The 21,523-nt window shown below is 39.6% G+C and overlaps 3 protein-coding genes across 10 annotated transcripts; all 3 read right to left on the bottom strand.

The window, feature by feature from the left end:
• Positions 1 to 331: 331 nt before the first annotated feature.
• Positions 332 to 13,167, bottom strand: stx3a (syntaxin 3A). Of its 7 annotated transcripts, none has more exons than XM_037261454.1 (11): positions 12,745 to 13,166; positions 8,126 to 8,200; positions 7,943 to 8,042; positions 7,324 to 7,398; positions 6,741 to 6,811; positions 6,553 to 6,661; positions 6,404 to 6,477; positions 6,061 to 6,195; positions 4,316 to 4,426; positions 492 to 572; positions 332 to 409 (listed from the first exon to the last, which is right to left on the bottom strand). In XM_037261454.1, the coding sequence occupies exons 1-10, from the start codon at positions 12,772 to 12,774 to the stop codon at positions 495 to 497; spliced, it is 858 nt and encodes a 285-aa protein (XP_037117349.1). In that variant the 5' UTR covers positions 12,775 to 13,166; the 3' UTR covers positions 332 to 409; positions 492 to 494. The 7 variants fall into 7 exon arrangements, 6 of the variants coding, with proteins under 6 accessions (XP_037117349.1, XP_037117348.1, XP_037117346.1 ...); XM_037261451.1 differs by lacking the exons at positions 332 to 409; positions 492 to 572; positions 4,316 to 4,426 and adding exons at positions 811 to 2,178; positions 2,426 to 2,545; positions 4,639 to 4,749 and having other exon boundaries at positions 12,745 to 13,164; XM_037261453.1 differs by having other exon boundaries at positions 338 to 572.
• An 869-nt stretch (positions 13,168 to 14,036) lies between these two features.
• ran (RAN, member RAS oncogene family) lies at positions 14,037 to 17,309 on the bottom strand. Of its 2 annotated transcripts, none has more exons than XM_037261457.1 (7): positions 17,201 to 17,309; positions 16,345 to 16,391; positions 16,154 to 16,238; positions 15,008 to 15,133; positions 14,740 to 14,927; positions 14,492 to 14,662; positions 14,037 to 14,416 (listed from the first exon to the last, which is right to left on the bottom strand). In XM_037261457.1, exons 2-7 carry the CDS (start codon positions 16,378 to 16,380, stop codon positions 14,372 to 14,374), a joined length of 651 nt encoding a protein of 216 aa, XP_037117352.1. In that variant the 5' UTR covers positions 16,381 to 16,391; positions 17,201 to 17,309; the 3' UTR covers positions 14,037 to 14,371. The 2 variants fall into 2 exon arrangements, with proteins under 2 accessions (XP_037117352.1, XP_037117353.1); XM_037261458.1 differs by having other exon boundaries at positions 14,037 to 14,419; positions 14,495 to 14,662.
• Positions 17,310 to 18,119: 810 nt separating this feature from the next.
• Positions 18,120 to 21,451, bottom strand: ndufs8b (NADH:ubiquinone oxidoreductase core subunit S8b). The gene is made up of 7 exons (XM_037261459.1): positions 21,354 to 21,451; positions 19,926 to 19,974; positions 19,795 to 19,854; positions 19,627 to 19,716; positions 19,045 to 19,217; positions 18,835 to 18,963; positions 18,120 to 18,525 (listed from the first exon to the last, which is right to left on the bottom strand). The coding sequence occupies exons 2-7, from the start codon at positions 19,972 to 19,974 to the stop codon at positions 18,394 to 18,396; spliced, it is 633 nt and encodes a 210-aa protein (XP_037117354.1). The 5' UTR covers positions 21,354 to 21,451; the 3' UTR covers positions 18,120 to 18,393.
• Between the last annotated feature and the right edge of the window lie 72 nt (positions 21,452 to 21,523).

Genomic DNA, 21,523 nt, shown 5'->3' with positions numbered 1-21,523 from the left:
TGACAGGCAGCCAGGGAGTGACAAGACAAGACAAAAAAAAAAACACGCATTTTGAGAGCCCACATGCACGCACAACATAGTCACACACAAATCATGACAAACAAATCTTAAAATACTTCTACCTGAGTTGTCATTTGCACGCTTGTACTAATCTGCCCTTTAAACCCCACAAAGGACGAGTTAAACTTCAACACAATTTTGGAATGCTCAACAGTTTTTTTAGATTGCCACCAGAAGGTGGCGTGGTGCAGCGTGCCAAAAACATTCTGGCAAAAACATAAGATTCATACATCAATAAAACAATTAAAAACCAAACAATATATTTAGAGGGAAGTACGGAAGATCACATGACTTAGTCACTCGATTCAATCGAGGTGAGTATACGTTTGTTTTTACCTGATGAAATCCTCTTTGAAGCAAACATCACACAAGGCAAAGACGTTTCATCATCAGACTATGTTTCTTAAATCATTAATGTTGATGAATGATACCTTTTATGAGAAGAAGCTGTAGAGATAGGAGAACACCACGATTCCAATGATGGCACAGCACAATGTTATCATCATCTTTTTCTGTAGACATGGGACATCAAATAATTATTCAAGCGTTGTGAACTTGAAATGCATGGGGCACATAAAGTAGGGATGAGGGGGAAAAACTAAGGGAAAGAAGTGTGCGCACGTGTGTGCATAGAAAAACTCAATTACCACAATGTGGAAACAAGAACTTACCTTTGTTGACATTTCCATAGCGTTTGAAAGGTCATTCAAACTGTTTTTACCAAGCAAGGAATTACAAGGAAACACCAACTCAACCACACAAACAGAAAACATCTTTAATTTGCATTGAAATAATTGACTTGTGAACTTAAAACAGCATACAATTAAATACTTTTGTTCCCTTGTTACAGGTGGGTGGCTTCAAACAAACAAACAAACAAACAAACACACACACACACACACACAAACAAAGGCACCAGGCTGCAGTCCACATGGAAATATGAGTGTTTTTCAATGGCAGTGGCTCCTGCACACACTGTGCGACTCATGGATTGCAGTCACTGAACACAACAGAGAAATTATATCTGCGAGACTCAGAAATAAGAGCTCTTGAAATTAGATTATTTTTGCAAATGGGGAAAAAATTGTTGCAATCTGACATCAAATGCTCACAATGAAATTTAAGATGACCGTTATTTCATTCAAGTGTATTGCCTCATACTACCTTCACTGTTGAATATGGGATGAGCAAAATTTTGACTGTATTTCTGAAAACAATATCGTGACCTTTGGAGTAAGTATGATGGAAGAAACAATTTGGGTTTTCTGTCATTATTTGACTCACTAATTTGAATTTTAAAAAAAGCATGTTGGTAAAAGAAGCCACCAGCCAGGCTACAGCTTTGAATGGTGCCCTTAGTGTAGGTGCAACTTTATTAGCAACATATCAACAAGTATAAAATCAAACAGTTTGGGTACCATTGTTATTTGTGGTACTACCTGAGGCCTTTTTTTTTTTTTTAGCCCTCGTTCATTAAAAATTTTGTTTTATGGAATGCTTTGCTCATCACCTGCAAAGAAGAGCGATAACTTCACATGTGCACTTTTCAGTCAAACAGACATGTTCAGGACTCGAGGTTGGCAACAAACAGCAGTAACTTGACTCTGCATAATAATGTAATATTTACAACCAAGCTCAATTATAGCAACAAGGTGAAAGTGCCAAAATGCCCATGAAGCTTACAATTCCTAGTTCATTGTGAAATGTGTCAAAGGCTCAGGTGGGAGGGTCAGGTCCTTAACCTGTTGGGCATTATGGCACTACTTGAAGGATGAAATGAAAAAAGGACACTGGAGTGGAGCTGCATTGTGGCCCCCCCCCCCCAGTGCTTTGCCTAACATCAGGTTCAGTCTTGTGTCTGGCAGAACAAAGTGTCTTTGGCTTAAAAGATTGACAAAATCATCCTATATGACAGGCCGTCCCTCCAGATGTTCGACCAGATAAGGAATGAGAAGCACATGAGGTACAGTAAAGTATTTTCTTTGGTTTGCACGTGGGTGGTGGATGGAGTGAAGATGATCATGGTGACCAAGATCCTCGCTATAGAGTCTGTGAGAGGATGATGGCGAGGAGGATGACAAGGAGCACCGCACAGATGACACAGATAATGATCGTCTTCTACAAAGAGGGAGGACAAGAATTAGCATGGGGTCAAAGTCTCCACTGGCATAGGAGGAGAAAGACAGCCGCCACGAGCACCGCTTTTTGTTTGCTCCAACCAAGTGAGAGAAAACACCCGCCCGCACTAACGCAAACTTTAAGTCACCTTACACACAAAGCCTTAGCAGGAGAACAAACTCATGCAAACCCTTTTCAAGACGGCCTCCACCCTCTGTGAGAGGTTATTTGTTCCCGAGTTACTCACCTTTAGCAATCGTCTTACTCAAACATCTTGTCAGCTGCGCGTCAGGCCCACTGACAATCCAATTATGAGAGCTAGCACGGCCACCAAGACCAGAACAATCAGCACTATGTACACCAATCTCTGTTGGGAAGTAAAGATGGGACCCTTCAAGAGAACTTTCTACCATCCAGTCAGCCAGCACGACTTATTTTTCTGTCACTGTCCATGTGTGTATCCCTAAGAGTCGATGGGTGTGTTGCCCACTCGAACAATTAAACAAAAACGTATTTTGGAGAGACTACTGGGAAGTTCGAATTCAGTCGCCGATAAATATCTGATATTACTAAACAGAACAGAAAAGAGCAACTCATTTTCAAAGAAGAAAAAAAGGACTTTTACTGTTGCACTACATTTTGATTTTATTCACCAGTTTTTCTCCCATACTTATTTAATTTACCTACGACTGTTGAATGAAAACTTTTCCAAATAATTTCTTTTGTTGCAATTGGAGGAAATACAGCATTAATGATTCGACACAAACGCAAAGCATCAACGATAGTTGTGTGCTCATAAAATACAGCATTAATGATTTGACACAAACGCAAGCATCAACAATAATTGGTGTGCTCATAAAATAGAGTCAACAGAAGGAAGTGGATCAGTTCCATAAGATTAACCGAGTTTGTCACTCGGCTTTCTTACAGAACTACACAGACCCATCAGAGCTTGTAAGAGACATCAAATACATTTCACTCGTCATCCAAGTCACCATTCAAATTACAAATTTTCACTGAAGCAATGAACTCATTTTCTCACCAATGCTGCCTTACCTTGACTGTTCAAAAGAAACTTTTGAAACACACAAGCTCACAAACAAAGAGCGAAAGAACCAAAAGTGTAGAAAACAGTATGTTTGTGTATGCATGTGTTGTTGATAAGTGTGGTTTGGTTTTGCTGTAGTTGGGGGGGGTGCGGGATCACAAAGGAAGAGACAGGATTACACTGAGGCTCCGGGGTTGGGTACCAATTTCCCAAAAGCATGCTTTACAGGAATTTATCTTATTTGCACTTTTCTTGTACTGACTGGATGTTTTCGTAGGGGACACTTATGAACAGATATAAAATGGACTGACGTGTACTCGCAGTTCGGCACTCGCGGATTAGCATATGCAATTTGACTGTGGGAATTTGGTGCGGGTTATTTGTTTAGTACAATTCCCCTGATGAATTTCAATGGTCATGAATTTTATGCATATCTTCACTATTACCGGACCAGCCAGTTCTCTATCCCTCGCGAATAGCAGTCATGACTGCATTTAGTTTATACTACAAAGCAATGCATATAATTAAGGATCCATTACCACGAGGGGCAAAAAATGCAAATAAACTTTGATTGTTACTAGTAAATTGTAATTGACATGCGGCTCTGAGTTGAGTGAGTTAGTCTTTTTGTTTCGATTATCCTGACCACTCCTACTTTCGCCCATCACAACTATAGTTAAAAGTATTGTAATGGAATTATACACTGCAACAAAAACTGAATGCGTCTATCACAGAATCAATTAAAATCTAACATTATAATCATTTTTAAGGCAGCATTTTTGATTTAGCTCTTGCATTCGATCTCACTGGGATGCACTGAGGTGAATGTTTTATCATCACAGTATTCATTTTGTCTCAATTCAAATAACACAGTGTTCTGAATACTTTCCTAAATGCTTGACCGCATTGGCAACTCAAGCCTTATTGTTACGCTGTACCACATGGCCACTTTCATTTCATCATCATTATCGCTCGACTACAGAAAAGGTTCGGGTATCGCCATGTCACAGTTGGACAAAAGAAATTGACAAAAAATGATTTCCATGCTTTTGGGAAACAGAACCACTGATTTTCACGGTGGTAACTCACGCGGCGGGCCTCTTGCTGAAATTTTGCAGCTTTCTTAGTGTCCGCAACTGCTCGCTCCACAAAGCCCACCGATTGGTCCATGTTGCTCTCAATCCTGTCAATCATCCCCCCCTTTCGTGGTGCCCAGAGCAATTATGGATTAATTCATGCATAATTAACACACAACGTAACAGGGGGCATGTTGAGATGAATGGATTGTAACCACGATGAGTGGCTTGGCCTGTGTGTATGTGTATGGGCCACAAAAAGCAAGCAGTCAGAGAAATGAGGAAAAACAAAAACCAGAAGGGGAAACTGATCATCAGTTGGCTGGACAACATTACCTTGCGTGCTTTACTCTGGTACCTTAGAGCCTTTTTGGTCTGCTCTTGAGCAACCATGATGTGGTCCACTGACTTGGAAACATTCTGCTCTATGTTGTCTACTATGTCACCCTGAAAAAACACAAGTAGGTTTACTTAGGTGACGTTCAAATTACAAGCGAAACAAATAGAATGGTGCCTTAAGATACAAGCTATAGTCAATGCTCCTAACCTAAAAACCCATCTCAAAAGAAATGAATGGAAAGGACATTACTCCCCTCCAGCCTGCACTTTCCACAATATTGCTGTTTATAAAAACATATAATAATGCCAAAAGAATAAAAGAGCTTTAGCCAAACTGTTGCTCCACCAGGGGCAGTCATATGACAATAAATGGAGGCTTTTAAATTTCAGCAGGTCACACTAATAATAGTCAATCCCTGCAGAAGATAAGGACTATATACATGTGAATATTGTTAGATTAGAGATACATGTTGTAATATCTGTGTAAATATCCTGCTCCACCATTTGCATTCATGCTTGTTATCAATACACAATTTAGGGTTAGTTTGATAATAAACCTCAACTGGAAGTGGAAATCCCGTCTACGGTTTTATTGGGCTAATCAGTCTATTGCATTTTTTGTCAAATTGTGTAAAATTAGAATTAAATTCACCACCACCAGACAGCACTAATATTTCAAATTTATGGTCTGAGAAAAAAAAACCCTCAAATTGAGTCACTTGTATCTCTTGAGGGATTAAATAAAAAACATATGCATTAAAAATCAAGTCAAATTTCTTTAATCACAAAAACGTCTCAAAGGGCTTCACATGGCCACAGTTGACAATTACTTTCGACACCCCCTGATCTTAACCCCCAGGATGGCAAGGAAAAATATTATAGTACTTGTTTGTGTTTTTAACGATTAAATGTACATGTACCCATGTTAACGTGAGAGAAATAAAATAGTTTGTAAAGAAACAGTGCGACTAGAAACATATACCTCTTGCCTCTTACCTCAATAGAGACTTCCCCTCAGAAAGCATGATGCAAGGAAATATATGCAATTATACCATTTGTGTAATTCATATATCAAAGAAACATGGCTTCAAATAATTATGAGAGTTAGTCTGATGCTTTGAGTCATAAAATGCTTTTGTGTTGACCCATAATTGATGAGTGATGAGATGGAGGTGGCATAAGAGAGTAACCGGAAAAGTGAAAATTTCATGGCGCTGGAAAAGACAGAGGGAAGACAGACAGTCAATGATCAACACTAGCAGGCAGCACATGAAAAGCAGAAATGCTCTGAATGCAGTCAGGATGCACACAGATTAGACGGAAAGAAGTCAAGGAATGCAAAATGTCAAGTACTCGAAAAATGAAGGTGACAGACTTTTTTATGAAAGTGAGACATGATGGACAGGTGGATGGGCGTACCTGGCTCTCCACCAGCATGGCGATGTCTACAAACATGTCGTGCAGCTCCTTGATGCTACTTTCCAGACGAACAATGTCTTTGTGGCGGGCTTCTATCTCACTCAAAGCTTGTTTGGAAATCCCAGAGTCAACAATCTGCAGTCAGTGCAAACATTTTAAGCATATTATGTTTTCTACCCATATTGAGATCACTACTTCCATAAGGCCAGGGGGCAACATTGAGCATTTATTCGCAACAAAGCAAAACATTAACCAGTTGTTTTGTATTTTATTGAGACACTGAGAGCTGGGATTGAGAACTTAACGAGTAAGGCAAAGTGCAACATAACAGCATCACACTCACCCCTGCAGTAAACACCGCAGCATTGCCGCTCTCCAACATCTCCTCAAGTTCTTCATCCGTCGTCGCCTTCCCGGCTAGACAAAACACCAAATGAAATCATATGACAGTCACACTTTTGCTCGGACTCTTTATAGACAGGCGTCACTCACTGATCTCCAACTGTCTCTGAATACGTCCTTTACTCCTCTCCCTGAAGTCCACCTGAGCTTCATTATACTTAGTCATAACCTCCACAAACTTCCTAGACAACACTGCATGCTGGAAAAGAATAACATGAAATGAATGGGAGGAAAAAAGCAATTTGATCATCCAAGATCTAACAAATGATGATTCTAACCTGTGATTTACGTATCCGCACGTCTGCTGACACCCTCTCCTGTTCTTCTGACTCCAGATTCCTCTCGATGGCTGCAGAGAAATTCATATTCTAGTCGCATATTTTTTAAGTGTGACTTCAAAGCATCAAAAGGTGGCATCAATTAAAAATGAATGCAGTTAGGATGATGTAAGGCAGGCGCGTCAAATTAATTTTTGTCACAGGCCGCATTATAGTCATAGTTTCCTTCGGAGGGTCATTATGACTGTCAAAGCCTTATATTGTATACAGTATAGGGTACACAACAAACTGATGAATAATTAGCATTAAAATCAGAGAGTAGTAAAAACTTAAAATATTTTAAAAAATGAATGCTAATGAAATTTTTGAGCAATTTTTCTTTTTTTTTTTTTAAAGTGAAGAAAATTTTTTATTTTAGTATTGACACATGAAGTCGATGCACAATTTGTCTTCGCGGGCCACATAAAATTATGTGGTGGGCCATATCTGGCCCCCGGGCCTTGAGTTTGACACCTATGAACTAAGTCACAACCTCAGTCATATGAATGTGTGTGTACGAGTGTATTGAAGGGTTCAGGCTCACTCTTGAGTTTGTTTCTAGCGTTGTTTGCCATTTTCTTGATGTCGTTGGTGATAGCCTCCAAGTCATCTTGTGTTTCTGAAAGAAAAACATGTTTGTCCCAAATAAACATCTCCTTAAGTAAAAAATGTTTTATATTTAAAACAAGCGGGTTTTTAATACAACCTACTTTTATTCTGCTTGTATTGAATAAACAAATGTATACCTGCACCATCTAATAAAATCTGATACAAAAGCTGTATGAAAAAAGAATTAGACTTCATAAAGAGGAATAATCTCCTTTGTAATTGATGTGTTAAACTAACAATGTGTTTCATCGACAAAGTAGTTTGTACTGCAATTCTGAATACTGCTGAGAATTTTTTTAACCTAAATGAGCAGGGCATAAAAGCAAATATACAGACTGAACTGCAACAATGTTAATGTACAAACTACAGCATTTAATTTTGAAGGAGCTGCTGTATCCACTCTCAACTCCTATTATATCCTGGATGTGTAGAAAGACCATTGAGTGAATCTGTTTAAAGTGACAAGAACATTGAAAACCTACAACATGCATAAGTAAGGAAGATAGGCAAACAAAATGACATTAACACAAAACAGTGCGGTTGAGATGTCTTACTTTGATCTGATGTTGGAGCAGAGAGAATAACAGAGAACAGCTTTTTGACCTCAGCCACATTCTCGTCAATTTTGTCGATGCTGTTCCTGATGTCCTCAATCTGAAACATACAAGGCAAGTTAGCTGTATGCTAATGTCTGAATGCGCTAATTTGCAGTGACATTTTAATTGTCAAAAACACACCTGGGAGAAGAAGTCGTCCATAAAGGCCGCATTGTCCATTGCAATCTCCACTTCATCGTCATCCTGATTGCATGTCTGAATTGGCAAAAGCAGAGCAAGTGTCAGCATTTTAAGCAGTTGTTCCATAAAATTAAATCAGCTCCCTTTCCATGTTTTTCTAATAGAGGTGATAAAAACATTTGTTGTAATTTTATTCATGGGTGTTGGACTTTAATCACCAAACCACCAAATTACACTGTGGTGTTAATGAACACATGACTTGGCGCACATCGAATACCTCATGGCTGACACTCTCTTCCCCTTGTTGCCATAAAATAAAGTATGTGACATTTATCAGACGCGTAGCACAACATTCGTCTCCGTAGAAAGAAAGTGGATCCTTGCATAGTTTCGCTGCCAAGTCAATAATAGCTTAGATTTAGCGTGTATCGAGCACCTTGGTGGAGAAACCCCACATCACAGTCAAGAAAAAAATTTGAAGGAGCCAAAATGCTTGAGATTGAAATTTCACACTTGTGGCTAAGCATTCCAAAGACCCAATTATTTGTATACAAGCAATTACAAACGGAATTATACAGAAGAAACCCATTTGATTTGTTTTTATGTGTGTACATTTTCTAATGCATTTTCAGAATTGCAAATGGGAGTGTTCTTGTTTTCTTTGTTAAAGTCTCAAAGCAGTCACAGTCTTTCCTTTAGTAGATAACAATCCAGCCGCCTAAGTCAAACACCCAGCGCTCTTAGAGACATCCTGCTGAACAAACTAACTTGAGGCCAAAGTAGCTGCAAACAAATTCAGTGTACACAGAAAGGCTTGTAAAATTGTTTAGAAAATAGGAAGTTGGAAAATGTATTTCCTACTGGGGAGTGTGATGCATGAGAAACCAGAACAGCTGTTTTAAAACAATACAGTGCAATAATAGAAATGACAGAGCCTTACAGGAAGGTATTTTTCCCATATTAACAACAATTAGTTTATCTTAACAAAGAGCGTTAGGCAGACACAAACAAACTATGACAAAAAATGTTGGGTTTTTTTGGGAGGTTGGGAAAATGTTTTACAAGGATAAGGATGTCTCTACATGTCAGGAAAACATCTGACAGTGATAAGGATGCCTCTCCAAATAACATGTCAGTTTGTCAAAGTTGATGCAAGACTACACCACTCACTCAAAAGTAAACAACATTGTCATATTATTTTCATAAAAGCCAGGGTCTGGTGTCACGCTCCCGCGCTGCACAAGTGCCTTTCGCAGCCATTGCCAAAGGCCCGCTGGCAGAGAACTGGAAGGGAGAAAAAGAAAGAAGGAGAAAAAAAAATCCCACTGCAACTATCACGCTTGCCTGCTCTTTATTTTTCAAATACATTTCCCACAATATTGATGCCACTTTACACTCACAATTGCTGCTTGGTGATGTGTTGATAACTGCTCTGCATAAAAATGTTTTTTAAAATTGAGTGAACAATGACAACTTTCAAGGGCAATTTCAGATGATGATGATGATAGAACTTTATTCATCCCACAGCGGGGAAATTTACTTGTCCCAGCAGTGCATACGAGTGCAAGAATACAAGTGCCAAATTTCAAAAAAGGATAAATAACAGACAAAGACGGATATGTTTTTTTTAGGGCCGATACCGATTATAAGGGGTTGAGGACACCAATAACCAATGTTTTAAGCGGATATCCATTCGCAGTAAAAAAACATTTTTTGGCATAATTTATTTTTGTAATACACACCCAATGCTTAAACTCATTTAAATGCCAAAAGGGCACCTGTTTATTGAAACATCAGATTTACAGCTTATATCTTTTGCTTTTTTTTTTTTTTTTTTAAACAAATGACACCTTTATTTTAAAATTGGACTAAAAAAAGATACAAAAATTCAAAAACAAAATAATAGAGTTCCAAGGGTCCACAGCACTTTTTGTCAAATTCAATGAAAATTTTAACAAATAAATAGCTCCCTGAAGTTTTATGAAGTAAATATAATTTAAATGTTATTTTTTTTTACTCAACCTTGCTTAAAGTAAAAAAAATTATTATAAAGTAACTGAAAGTGAAGTGAAAGTATCTAAATGTCAACGTGAAAATTAAGACGCAACATTACTTATGCTTAATGTACAAGTACATCTGAAAATGAAGTACAATAGCTATAGGAGGAACTATTAATATCTGACCCAATTTTGAACTGATGACTCGATGTCCGTTGGATTAATAAAAAAGGCTGATGCTGATAATGGGCAGAATGACAAATATTGGCCCAGACAATTTGGAAGGAGCTGCCTCCTCATTAGCAGCAGATATGCACCAGTCCGATCCTGATCACACCAAACATTTTGCACGCTTAAAAAAAGTCACAAGGTCAGTAAACACAGATGGCGCAGCACTCTGCACAAACAGCTCTCTGCATAGTGAAAGTGGCAGGGATGGGTTTCAATTCAAGTGCTGAAGACGCACACGGGCTTCGCCAAGAAGCTAAATTATGTACAGGTATGCATGTATATTAGAGATGCTGACGTTGCGGAGTAGATTATGCTTTACTATATCACAAATTAAATTCATGAATCATTCACCTGGAATCACACTGACGATGCTAAAAGATTGGAGGGAGACTTCAAATGGAATATTTAACGCAGTTTCTGTCATGCCTTGATTATTTTTGTCTGAAAACACCTATCTATCAAAGTAGTTGGTTTTTATGGGGAGAGTATTTGAGACTTGTTTGATTAAGTACTAATGGCTTTGTAAAATGAAGCCCTTTGTCATCAGTTGTTTACAGTTTTACACCTTTCACATTCAACACAAATTCTAAATTTGGATTTCAAATTGCTTCTTTGGAAATTCGACTTTGGCCCCGCTGTCACATTAAGACATGGTGACAAGTGTTTCTTTTCCTGATGCTTCAGCAAGTCAAGCCAGAGTATGAGGAGAACATTCTTTGGCTGGAACGAGCTTCATATGAGCAAACACTAACTTCCTTCCATTACCATTCACTCAGCAAAATCAAGTCAGGAAGCACAGTACACAGCAAGAGACAAGTCAGTGGTAGATAGGACTCAATTTAGACAAGCATAAATGCTTAAATAAAAAACTCCACCCACACATCAGTATTCCATAATTCCTTCTTTTTCTACTCTGCTAGTCTTTATTAGGTCCATAGCTGAGCTGATGCCGATCACTGACGGCCGATATGAGCACACACTTCTATTACAATCCGGTCCATTTCTTTATCTTGCCCAAAACTTGTTAAAGGTGCTAAACTGTTGGACTATGGCTCCATAAATCATGAAGAGCTCAAGAGTCACGGTGAGACAAGGAGGTCACAGCACACATCGGGGGCAACAATGCACAAAACACACAATGGCACGGTGACACAAGCAAACATATCACAGATTGGTAGGAGGTGAGGTGTAAATGTTGCAAAGAAATATGATGACAAGATTTGAAATGTCTACATTACTGAAGCTACAACAGTGTTGGGTCAAACAGTTTGTCGACTCCGTTTCATAGTTACTTTTTAAACTGTACAGGCAATTCAAGTCACGTCTTGTATTAACTTTATTGACAAATGCAAAGGCGTAGTCGGTCATTGTTCCCCGTATAGAGCTTTGACAGCGAAACTGCTTTAATGCCAAGTCGTGGACAAGTAGAAAAAGAAGGAAGTTCAAAACAGGTAAATGTCAAGTGACCTCAGAAAGCAGATCTCTTGAGTGATATGCAGCCAGAAAGTAAACATATTAAGATAAGGGACATTGCAGGAACATTGCACAGGTAATAGAACCACGAGTTGACTTCAGAAGATGGAAAAAGAGATACAGTAATTCAAATAGCTATTTGTGCTCCAATAAGGTCAAATCTATTAACTTCCCAGCTTGCTTCAGCTGCTATTTGTTCTTCATTTCCCTGAAAAACAGGCCAGCTGTGGAAGACACTGAAGCCTGGGGTGATACCACGGTTGAATAACTTCAAACACAACAAATATTTGGCCAGGACTTGGCTGTAGCTATGGTAACACATCCCGAATTAGTACATGATACGATAACATTTGGCCTCACCCCTTATGTTATTTCATCATCTGATTTTGTCAGTAATATTTCCATTGATGTCAATGCTAAAAAAATAAAATAAAAGGCTGTAAGGAGTATCCACGTTTGGCATGTAACCATTAACCATATTCTCTCCTGGCAGGTGCTGTAACACTGATAGAAGTCTCTCTTTCCTGACTTGACCGGCAAGAAGTACATCAGGACATAAGTGACCTATTTTCCAAATGGCTGTAAAAGCATTAACTGTGAGGCCAAATACACACAACATTTTACGTATATTGAATTTGATTACTCACTAATGATATGATGTCATCAGATACGAACACGGAAGATGATTAAGGGATATACTATATAGATCACGTATCATACAAATTAATGACAAGCAAACTAGTCCTTCTTCACACATGACGCTTCTCATTGCAAGCCGTTACTTTCAAGATGAACATGTTCAAACATTTTTTTTTAAATTTAAAACACCCATTTGTGATAACACTAATCAAAGGTTTATGAGTAGGTTAGTAATAAAGGACCACGTAGAAAAAGAAACGTTGCAATCTCCGGACTCACCGCTCTCAGTTGTTCCAATCGGTCCTTCATATTTCAGCGTGTTCAATAAACGCCTCGAAAGCAAGTAATTGGACCTAAATAGTTTGAGAAAGCTCGCCTTGGTCTCACTTCTACTCAGACAGCTGACGAAGCTAGCTGTCCGACATGAAACCCACCGCCAGTGGCCTTGAAGGCGAAATGTAAACTCCTCAAAAGTCTTGTTAGGGTGGTTGGACCAGAGTACTTTTTTTCTGAGAATCGGAGTCCTCTCTTCGTTTTCCCATACAATATGGCTGCTGGGTTCGAAGCCAGTGTTTTCTCCTGTCTAAATCTCCTCGCTCAGGGGATTAAAACAACAGTTGTGTGGAGCCGTATAATCTGTCTCTCCGCTTGCCTCCGCCGGTAATCATTCTAAAACGCACTTTTCAGACCCGGGCATGCGCACACAAATGCCCGAGCACAAGGATGAAGCCACGCCCACAGCCACCTGCGCTGCCGGTGCATTCAGGTGTTGTGGGACGAGCTAATGTGCTCCCGAGACAATTTACACTATTTCAGAAAACACGATGGATTTAACTATTTTTTTCATCATTGGATATCCAGAGAATTAAGAAATATTTGGATGATCAAAACTGGCCTCAAATGGTTACAATTAGATCATTTGATCATATTGACATACAGTAAAAGATGTATCCAGATGATGCGTGATGGAAAATAAGTACCACAGCCCAATATAATTTGCGTGGACATGCAAACTGCATTTCTAAATCCAGATCAGTGTTGCGGGTATATTGGTGTCACAGTAAGCACAAGATTGTTACGTAAGAGAAACAAGGAATACTATGCAAACAGCTGGACTAAGTATGACTGACCCCTGGTGGTCTTGCGAATGAAAATTTCATTGTAGTGATTTTTTCTTTTCATTGTAGACAAGGGGGCAAATATGCTAGACGTTTGTGAGCCAGGCTGACGTTAACAAGGAGGAACCTCCGCACGTTCGGTCTTCTGTCTTTATTCACCATAATGTGTATTTCAATATAAAACTGACAATCATGGGCTTCTTCCAAACATCGAAATCCTATGGCATGGGAAGGCAACTCTTTCCTCAAGGGCCAGTGTCCTGTTGCAACACACGCGATTCAAATGATCAGGATTGTTACCAGCTTCTGCAGACCTTACTAATTATCTGACCATTTGAATCAGTAACCGGGAGACATGGAAAACATGCAGGACACCAGCCCTCAGGGACCAGAGTTGCCTACCCATGTCCTATGGTGCCTATAATGGCCCAACAATAATAATAAATCTCAACATGTCTTGAGAACATCTTTATTCAAACTTTCCTCCCTTAGTGCTTCCAACACACCGTTCAACAGCATTGCAAGCTGGCTAAGTGTAATGGATGGTGCTCAACAAAGAGAAGCATGTCATGCTAATTACACTAAGGAGGGTGTCTATACAATGAAACAATGACCATTTTACCACCAGATCCTTTCAAAACTGAGTTTTAAAACAAAATAAAACAGGAAACAAACACCCCCCCCAAAAGAGGAGGGAAAACATCAGAGGGTTTTAACAGTTATGGGGGTAGATTTCCAACAAGTTGACCCACAGAGGGGAGGGAGAAGAAGGGAGACAGCGGAACATGTTAGAGGTCATCATCTTCCTCTGGGAGTGCCGTTTGTGCAGCAACCTGGACAAACAACAATTAGATGAAGCTAATACTTTGAGGATTAAAGTAGAAACCATCCATCCACATTCCACTCACACTAAGCTCCTCCTCATATTTGGCAGCCATGGCTGGGTCCATTGCAACTTCAGGGGGAGCGAGAGCGGGCATTTCTACAAACTCCATGTTGGGATCCCCGGCTAATTTCTTTGCCAGCCACAGGAAAGGCTTCTCAAAATTATAGTTACTCTTGGCAGAAATGTCGTAGTACTGTAAAGACAGCAGTCAAAATGTCACATTCAGGATTGATGTGATTTACATATGCTAACTTTGTTAGAGAGCATTACCTGCAGGTTCTTCTTGCGGTGAAAGACGATACTTTTGGCTTTGACTTTCCTGTCTTTGATGTCGACCTTGTTACCGCAGAGCACAATGGGAATGTTTTCACACACGCGCACCAGATCACGATGCCAGTTGGGCACATTCTTGTAGGTGACTCGTGAAGTGACATCAAACATGATGATGGCACACTGGGCTGTGAAAGAACAGTTTGTTTGCGTGAAAAAAAGTTTTTATTTAGATTCATTTTAATGCCACATGGAGTACGACAGTCACCTTGAATATAGTAGCCATCTCTCAGGCCTCCAAACTTCTCCTGCCCAGCTGTGTCCCACACATTAAACCTGATGGCGCCTCTATTTGTGTGAAAAGTCAGTGGGTGCACCTCCACTCCCAGAGTAGCTGCGCATACAAGAGAACAGTAAATACGTCATGACGATCAGCAAGTGGAAGTTTAGGGCTTGGTTGATTGCATTTTAAATGGGTAAATATGAAGTGTTTTGTTAAAAAAAAAAATCAAAATTTTGAAGATCCAAAATGGCGGTTTTTTCATTATTCAATTTTCAGCTAAGATCAAAGCAGGCCACAAGACTGAGTTTGATTTTAATATTCAATTTGCTGGGTTCTGTAATGGGCATTGGGGTAAAGGTATCTTGGCTTGTTTGCCAACACAATCAGTTTAGACCACGATCCTTATGAGACGGACAATTATGGTCCATTTTAGAGCATTTTTATTGAGGCAAGGCACACCACCAAACCTAAATTAGAAAATTTGTACATGGACTAATTATGTAGCTCCTGCCATCTAGTGGAAGAGCATTTAATTGTCAGTCACCCGACACCACTGGCACAGATCAATTATTTGTAATAAATATTCGGTGTGTACTGCAGCATGTTACTTGCTTCATGTAGAGGCAGTGATTATGTTAGTAAAAATTCTGCTTGTTTACTTTCAAACTTAGCTTGTTGCAAACACGCGTGACTTCAAGCATATCTGTACCAGCGGTGATGGGAGATTTCAAACCTCTTCCATCTATAGACACTTCAAAAAAACAATGTAAATAAGAACGAAGAGTTTGTTGATTGTGACTGCATTATTTTTCTTGTTTCCTGTCATGATTCGGCAACTGTGCTACCTTGGGAATTAGTTACTTCAGAGGTAAAAAACCAAACATTTTAATACCACCAATATTTGTATTTTTTCAAGCATAGTGTAATGATATGAGGAACTGTATGTTATTTGTCTCAGTCGAGTGTGATGGTCACCTAACTGCGATTAAATACTTGATTTTCTTAGGTTGCTTCATTAAAAACAAAGTCACTCTTAACATTGCTGAACTGAAAAGAATGAATGATACACGGATTTACATACACTATATCCCCCTTAATACAGTCGATGGTTTTTTTCGCAATAGCACTCACCAACATATTTCTTTTCAAACTCTCCTGTAAGATGTCTCTTCACAAAAGTTGTTTTACCGGTGCCTCCATCACCCACCAGCACAAGCTATCAAAGAGATAACAACAGTTAGTTAGAAGTGGATTTAAATCTCATATCCCCCCCCAAAAATGTTTTGCAATACTGCAGAAATCCATCCATCCATTTCACCTACCTTAAAAGTAGCCGCTGCACTATCGTCCAGGGACATGTCTGCGAAATCTAGAGACACAAGGCGGGATTACAAACTAGCACGTATGTGTACGTCATCCTCGAATTCATGCTGTATCACCACGGAAGAGCGGTGTTGCGCCAACAATGGACTTGAGCCAAATACGATTTTTATTTTTAAACTGAACTAAAATGAAACAAATGTTTTTTTTGTTTTTTTTATAAAGTAGCTAGTTTTGTTTAACGCCGCCCGTTCACGACACAGCGCCCAGTTCTAGTATGTTCCATGGTAGCCTAGCTCAACGTGCAACATACGTACTCAAATGAGATGCTACACTACGATAACATGTTGGGGGAAAATAAACACAACCGAGAGGCTTGTAGATGAACACGCACATAGTTTTACCGTGAACCATTCAAATGCGCAAGGACACTTTTGCTTAACAATCCAAGTGGAGGAAACTAACACGTCTCAGGCCGTAGCAGATCTTAGACGACAAACAGCTCACAGCGCAAAATCTAGCGAGGATGACTAAATCGTAATGTGGATATTTTTCATATACTCAAGAAGTCGAAGCGAACAAACCATCATTAAATCCGCAAAAGCCTTTTGCTAGCTAGTTAGCACGCAGGATGGGCGCCATTCTTTCTTTACGCCATGCTAACATGCTAACCCGGCTACCAGTTACACAAACGGCCAACTAAAAAAAATTCCATTACCGACATTGAAGGCCGCGAGACAACCCCACAGACCTTAAAAGCACATATTTATACTTAACCGAGTGTTAATATATATTAATGGATTATTGTTAAGATTTTGAACGTGGAGAGGCCCACGAGGGATGAGAAAGCAGACTTACCAGTGGTATTTCGAACCAAGGAAAGAGCAAATGGCTGCGTGCGGCGGGAGATTCGGCGTGGTCTATGAGTCAGTTTCCGCCCTTATCACGTGACCAACACAGCGGCAAAATCGCAGGGTTAGGGTTAGGCAGCAACCATAGTTGTTGTGACGTCACCCCGTTTTATCCCCCTCGTCTATGACTTCACAATTGAGAATACGTCGTTTCATGTGACGTGTGAACGTATCTGTTGTAATGATTGAGGAGAAAAACGGGGAAACGTTTGTGGGACCCTTCAGCTTATTCCAAAGCATACGCATCTTTTTTATGGGGGGGGGTAATATTTCCGAAGAGCCGTCAAAGCGCGCTTAAAACCTGAAATAAAATGCTGGATTTTAGATTTATCTCATTTCTTGATATGTAGAATATGCAGGGATGGCGTTATACCAGGATTGGTGTTGCCAAAGCTTTGTCATAAATCTGTTTAGCCAGAGTTAAGATCCCAGTATTTTGGGAATAAGAACAGTGCCCAAGATATCTGGAATAAAATTAAAAAATAATAGTACATTTTGAAGTTGGAATAGTTTGTAGAAGTCATGAAACATGAAAGGAGGAAACATATCCGAAATATTTTAGTGTATAGTAATTTGTGTCAACTCTCCAGGATTCACAAATTTACAGCAGCAAAATCTACCATAAAATAAAAAAAGAATAAAACAGAAGTATCATAAAATTGTGAACACCCCTTTATCTACTTTTTATTTACTAATAACTGATTCCACAGCCTACAGAGTGTACATATTATGAATACTTGGTCTTGATAACGTAATCACACTTTTTTAATATATAATTTTGGCCTATAAATTGAAAAAAAATCAATTGTGACATTTTCAGACTTCAGTTAAGCACTAATAAGAAAACAGAAAAATAAATACTGTAGTGAAATTTTGGAAAAACGACTTTATTTCAAGATTTTAATTGCATCAAGAAAAATACAAACAGAACGGTGCCTCAAAGTCCTGACTGTAAAACAAATACAATAATTTATTTATCTATGTGGGTGGAAGCGTGTGGAGACACTATAGCTAGACTTAAGTCCTTGTTTGTGAGAAAAAATTATGATGAAACTCTGAACTCTGATGCACTGGAGGATAAACGATATTTTCAAGGTGGACACATATGCACAGTTTGGCCTGGCAGCACTCCCGAGCAGTCTATCTGTAGAGGTAGTCTGCTTGGATGTTGGCTGCAATCTCAGCCTCCCATTTGTCTCCATTGTTAAGCAGCTTCTCCTTGTTGTACAGAAGCTCCTCATGGGTTTCAGTTGAAAACTCAAAGTTCGGACCCTGGAGGAAGAACAGAACCGCCACAAGTCTTAAATTGCTTGCCGCATCTGAACTTGAGGAATTAAAAAATAGCATGCTGATATTGCTCACTTGTTGCTCCAGTGCGTTTCACTCATACTCATGTAGTAAAATGTATTCATTGCATTATGCAATGAATACATTTTACTACGTGAGTATGAGTCTTAACCTTTCTTTAATGCAACACCGTCTACCAAAACTGAGCATTTTAGACTCAACTTTCAAATTAAAGCTAGCCAGATTGTGCAAGTGTACCTAATCATATTTCCAAAAAAGCCCTAAAGCTCCCACCTCAACAATGGCATCCACAGGGCAGGCTTCCTGGCAGAAGCCACAGTAGATGCACTTGGTCATATCAATGTCATAGCGCGTGGTCCTCCTGCTGCCGTCAGCTCGAGTCTCAGCCTCAATGGTGATGGCCTTGTTTGAAAAGAAACCATGAATGAATCACTGATGTCAGACTTAAAAGAAAGAGACTCAAAATGGTATGCTCGTGTTCACCTGAGCGGGGCAGATGGCCTCGCAGAGCTTGCAAGCAATGCAGCGCTCCTCCCCGCTGGGGTAGCGACGGAGGGCGTGCTCTCCACGGAAGCGAGGTGAGAGGGGACCCTTCTCAAAGGGATAGTTGATGGTTGCCGGTTCACGGAAGAGGTAACTCATGGTCATACCCAATCCTGAGGGAAGGAGGGGTGCCCAACAATGTCAGTGTATTTTACCATCAAGAGTGGAGAGAGCTTTGGAAATGACTAAGCAATGCTGATTCCAAGCCAAAATAGTTTAAGATGAGCTTACTTTTTAATTGCTTGGATACATTTGCATCTCTGGAGTGCACCCATCATGTGAAATTAAACAATCAGGTAAATATTTTAACTTTTGGCGGATTGTGATATAACAATGGGGCTATCTCACACAATACCCCCACATTGTTTTTTGGCCAGGACTTGCAAGTTAGGTCGGTAAAAGCAAGCCATAGCCATACTGCATGTTATCATGTCAAAGCGGCTGAGCAAAACTTCGGCGTTAGCAGTGTTCATTCATTCATTCATTTATTTGATTGGGGGGGTAATCACACTAGCACAAGACCTCTGAAGAGTTCGGTCCATAGGAGAGTCGTTGCAGCACGGTCAGTGATGGACTTGAGGTCTGTCTGCGGCTCCACAGCATTTACATACTCTGTAATTGGAGGGAGACATTTAAAGGCATGTATCGAATGCAGATGCAATATATGAATCAGTTGATTGAAGGACTCACTGAAGCCACTACGTTGCACACCAACGCTGAAGGGACGTACACTAGTGCACCCAAACGAGCCTGCAACCATTTTTTTCGGAGTTAAATTAATTATGTCCTTGTTATTTTTACGTATTTGGAATAGGCAGTACCTGTCTTGGAGTAGCAGTAGAGAAGGCGCTGACCCAGTGAGGCAGACATCTGAAAGGCGGTTTTAAATAAGACTTAAGCAGCGTTTGGAATCATTCACTCACTCCCTACTCATTATATTGGGATTTTTATACAGTGGACTGTAAAGTTCACTCATTTGTCATTTAAAAAATATTTTTTTTAGCACTACTCTGTTAATTATGTCATTTCTGTGTTACACTTATAATTTACCAACTCAACATGAATAGAAATAGAAAATCTTTTAGCTGTATTTGCACAGTACATCATGGGATACATTTCTTTTCTCATTACCATTGCCATCCACTATTCCTTAAGATGCATTGAGGGATACATTAAGGACATTATAAAGAGAATGTGGTAAACTCAATATATAAGACACAATGTCGTGGATAGGTAGTGCTTCCAAACACAGATTTAAATCCTTAATTTTAATCCAAACATAGGAAACTAACTCCCAGAATTGCTGTAACAAAAGATATCTTTCAAACCCAAAATACGACTATTCCTATTCAATTTTAAGCAGACGATCAACCATCTTTAGATAATACGTGAGCAGCAAAAGTGGCAGGACAACTCATAGCTGCTTTGCAATGAAAACCTGCGTGCTCACAATGCCCTGAATACCAGTTTTGAAATTGACATTTTGACATTGAGATGGCCAAGACAACAGCGCTGCAGAAGATCCCGGAGGAACTCTTTAAGGTGTGCATGAAAGCAGCAGTGTAGATTGGACAGTAGAAAGATTCCAGGGGATATTAGTTAACTGGGGAATACATTTGTGACGTCAATCCTGGAACATTTCTGACAGAACTCGTTGTAGCAGCGCCACTTGTAGGCAATCCCCGATTCTACGCCAGAATTGTGCCACATTCAAGGGACATGGGAATAATAGGAAACTAAACGTGTGAGGCGCGTTCGCGTGTTGTTACACGAGCTTTAGCTACGACAGTGGACTAGGAACTGTTGACGTTAAATACGTACCCGTTCATCAACGCATTTAATAATTTAGCGGACTGAGTGAATGTTTTTACCAACATCGAGGTATGTTGCAAAATGTCGCATTGGTGACATTACATATATGAACACACTTGCAAGTTAGCTAATCGTCCGCACACTGACCTCAACTTCGTAGAATACAAGAAGATAACAGTTCCATAAATATGATCCTGATTTATTGGCACGGCTTCAGTTTTGACATTTAATTGCATTAGAAGTATTCGTCGATTTGTAATTTTACAGGTTAAGCTAATTTAGCCAAATAGAGGACACGCTCAGAGCACAGGACCTCCCTATTTGTTCTTGTAACTCAAAAGGGTGGCCACCAGTCACTCTAGAGTTGATTATATTGACGTCTGGATGAACAAGCGCTATGTCATATGTTGTTAACGATGACCTTTGACGAGTCTTACCTCTGCTGTGTGTCGATCGCCGACCGGAAAACGCCGCTAACTGTCATGCGCAGTGAATGCAAAAATGCGTTCATGGCCCTCGGTTATTTGTGTTTCATCTAGGACTTGCAATAAGAATAAATATGTAAATAAATCATAATTTTGCAAGGAATTCTGGTCTTTTCCAAGGT

The sequence above is a fragment of the Syngnathus acus genome, chromosome 10 (genome assembly GCF_901709675.1).
Source record: "Syngnathus acus chromosome 10, fSynAcu1.2, whole genome shotgun sequence".
NCBI lineage: Eukaryota > Metazoa > Chordata > Actinopteri > Syngnathiformes > Syngnathidae > Syngnathus > Syngnathus acus.
Note: the sequence above shows the minus strand (reverse complement) of the source record. Positions and strands in the feature narration are given on the sequence as shown.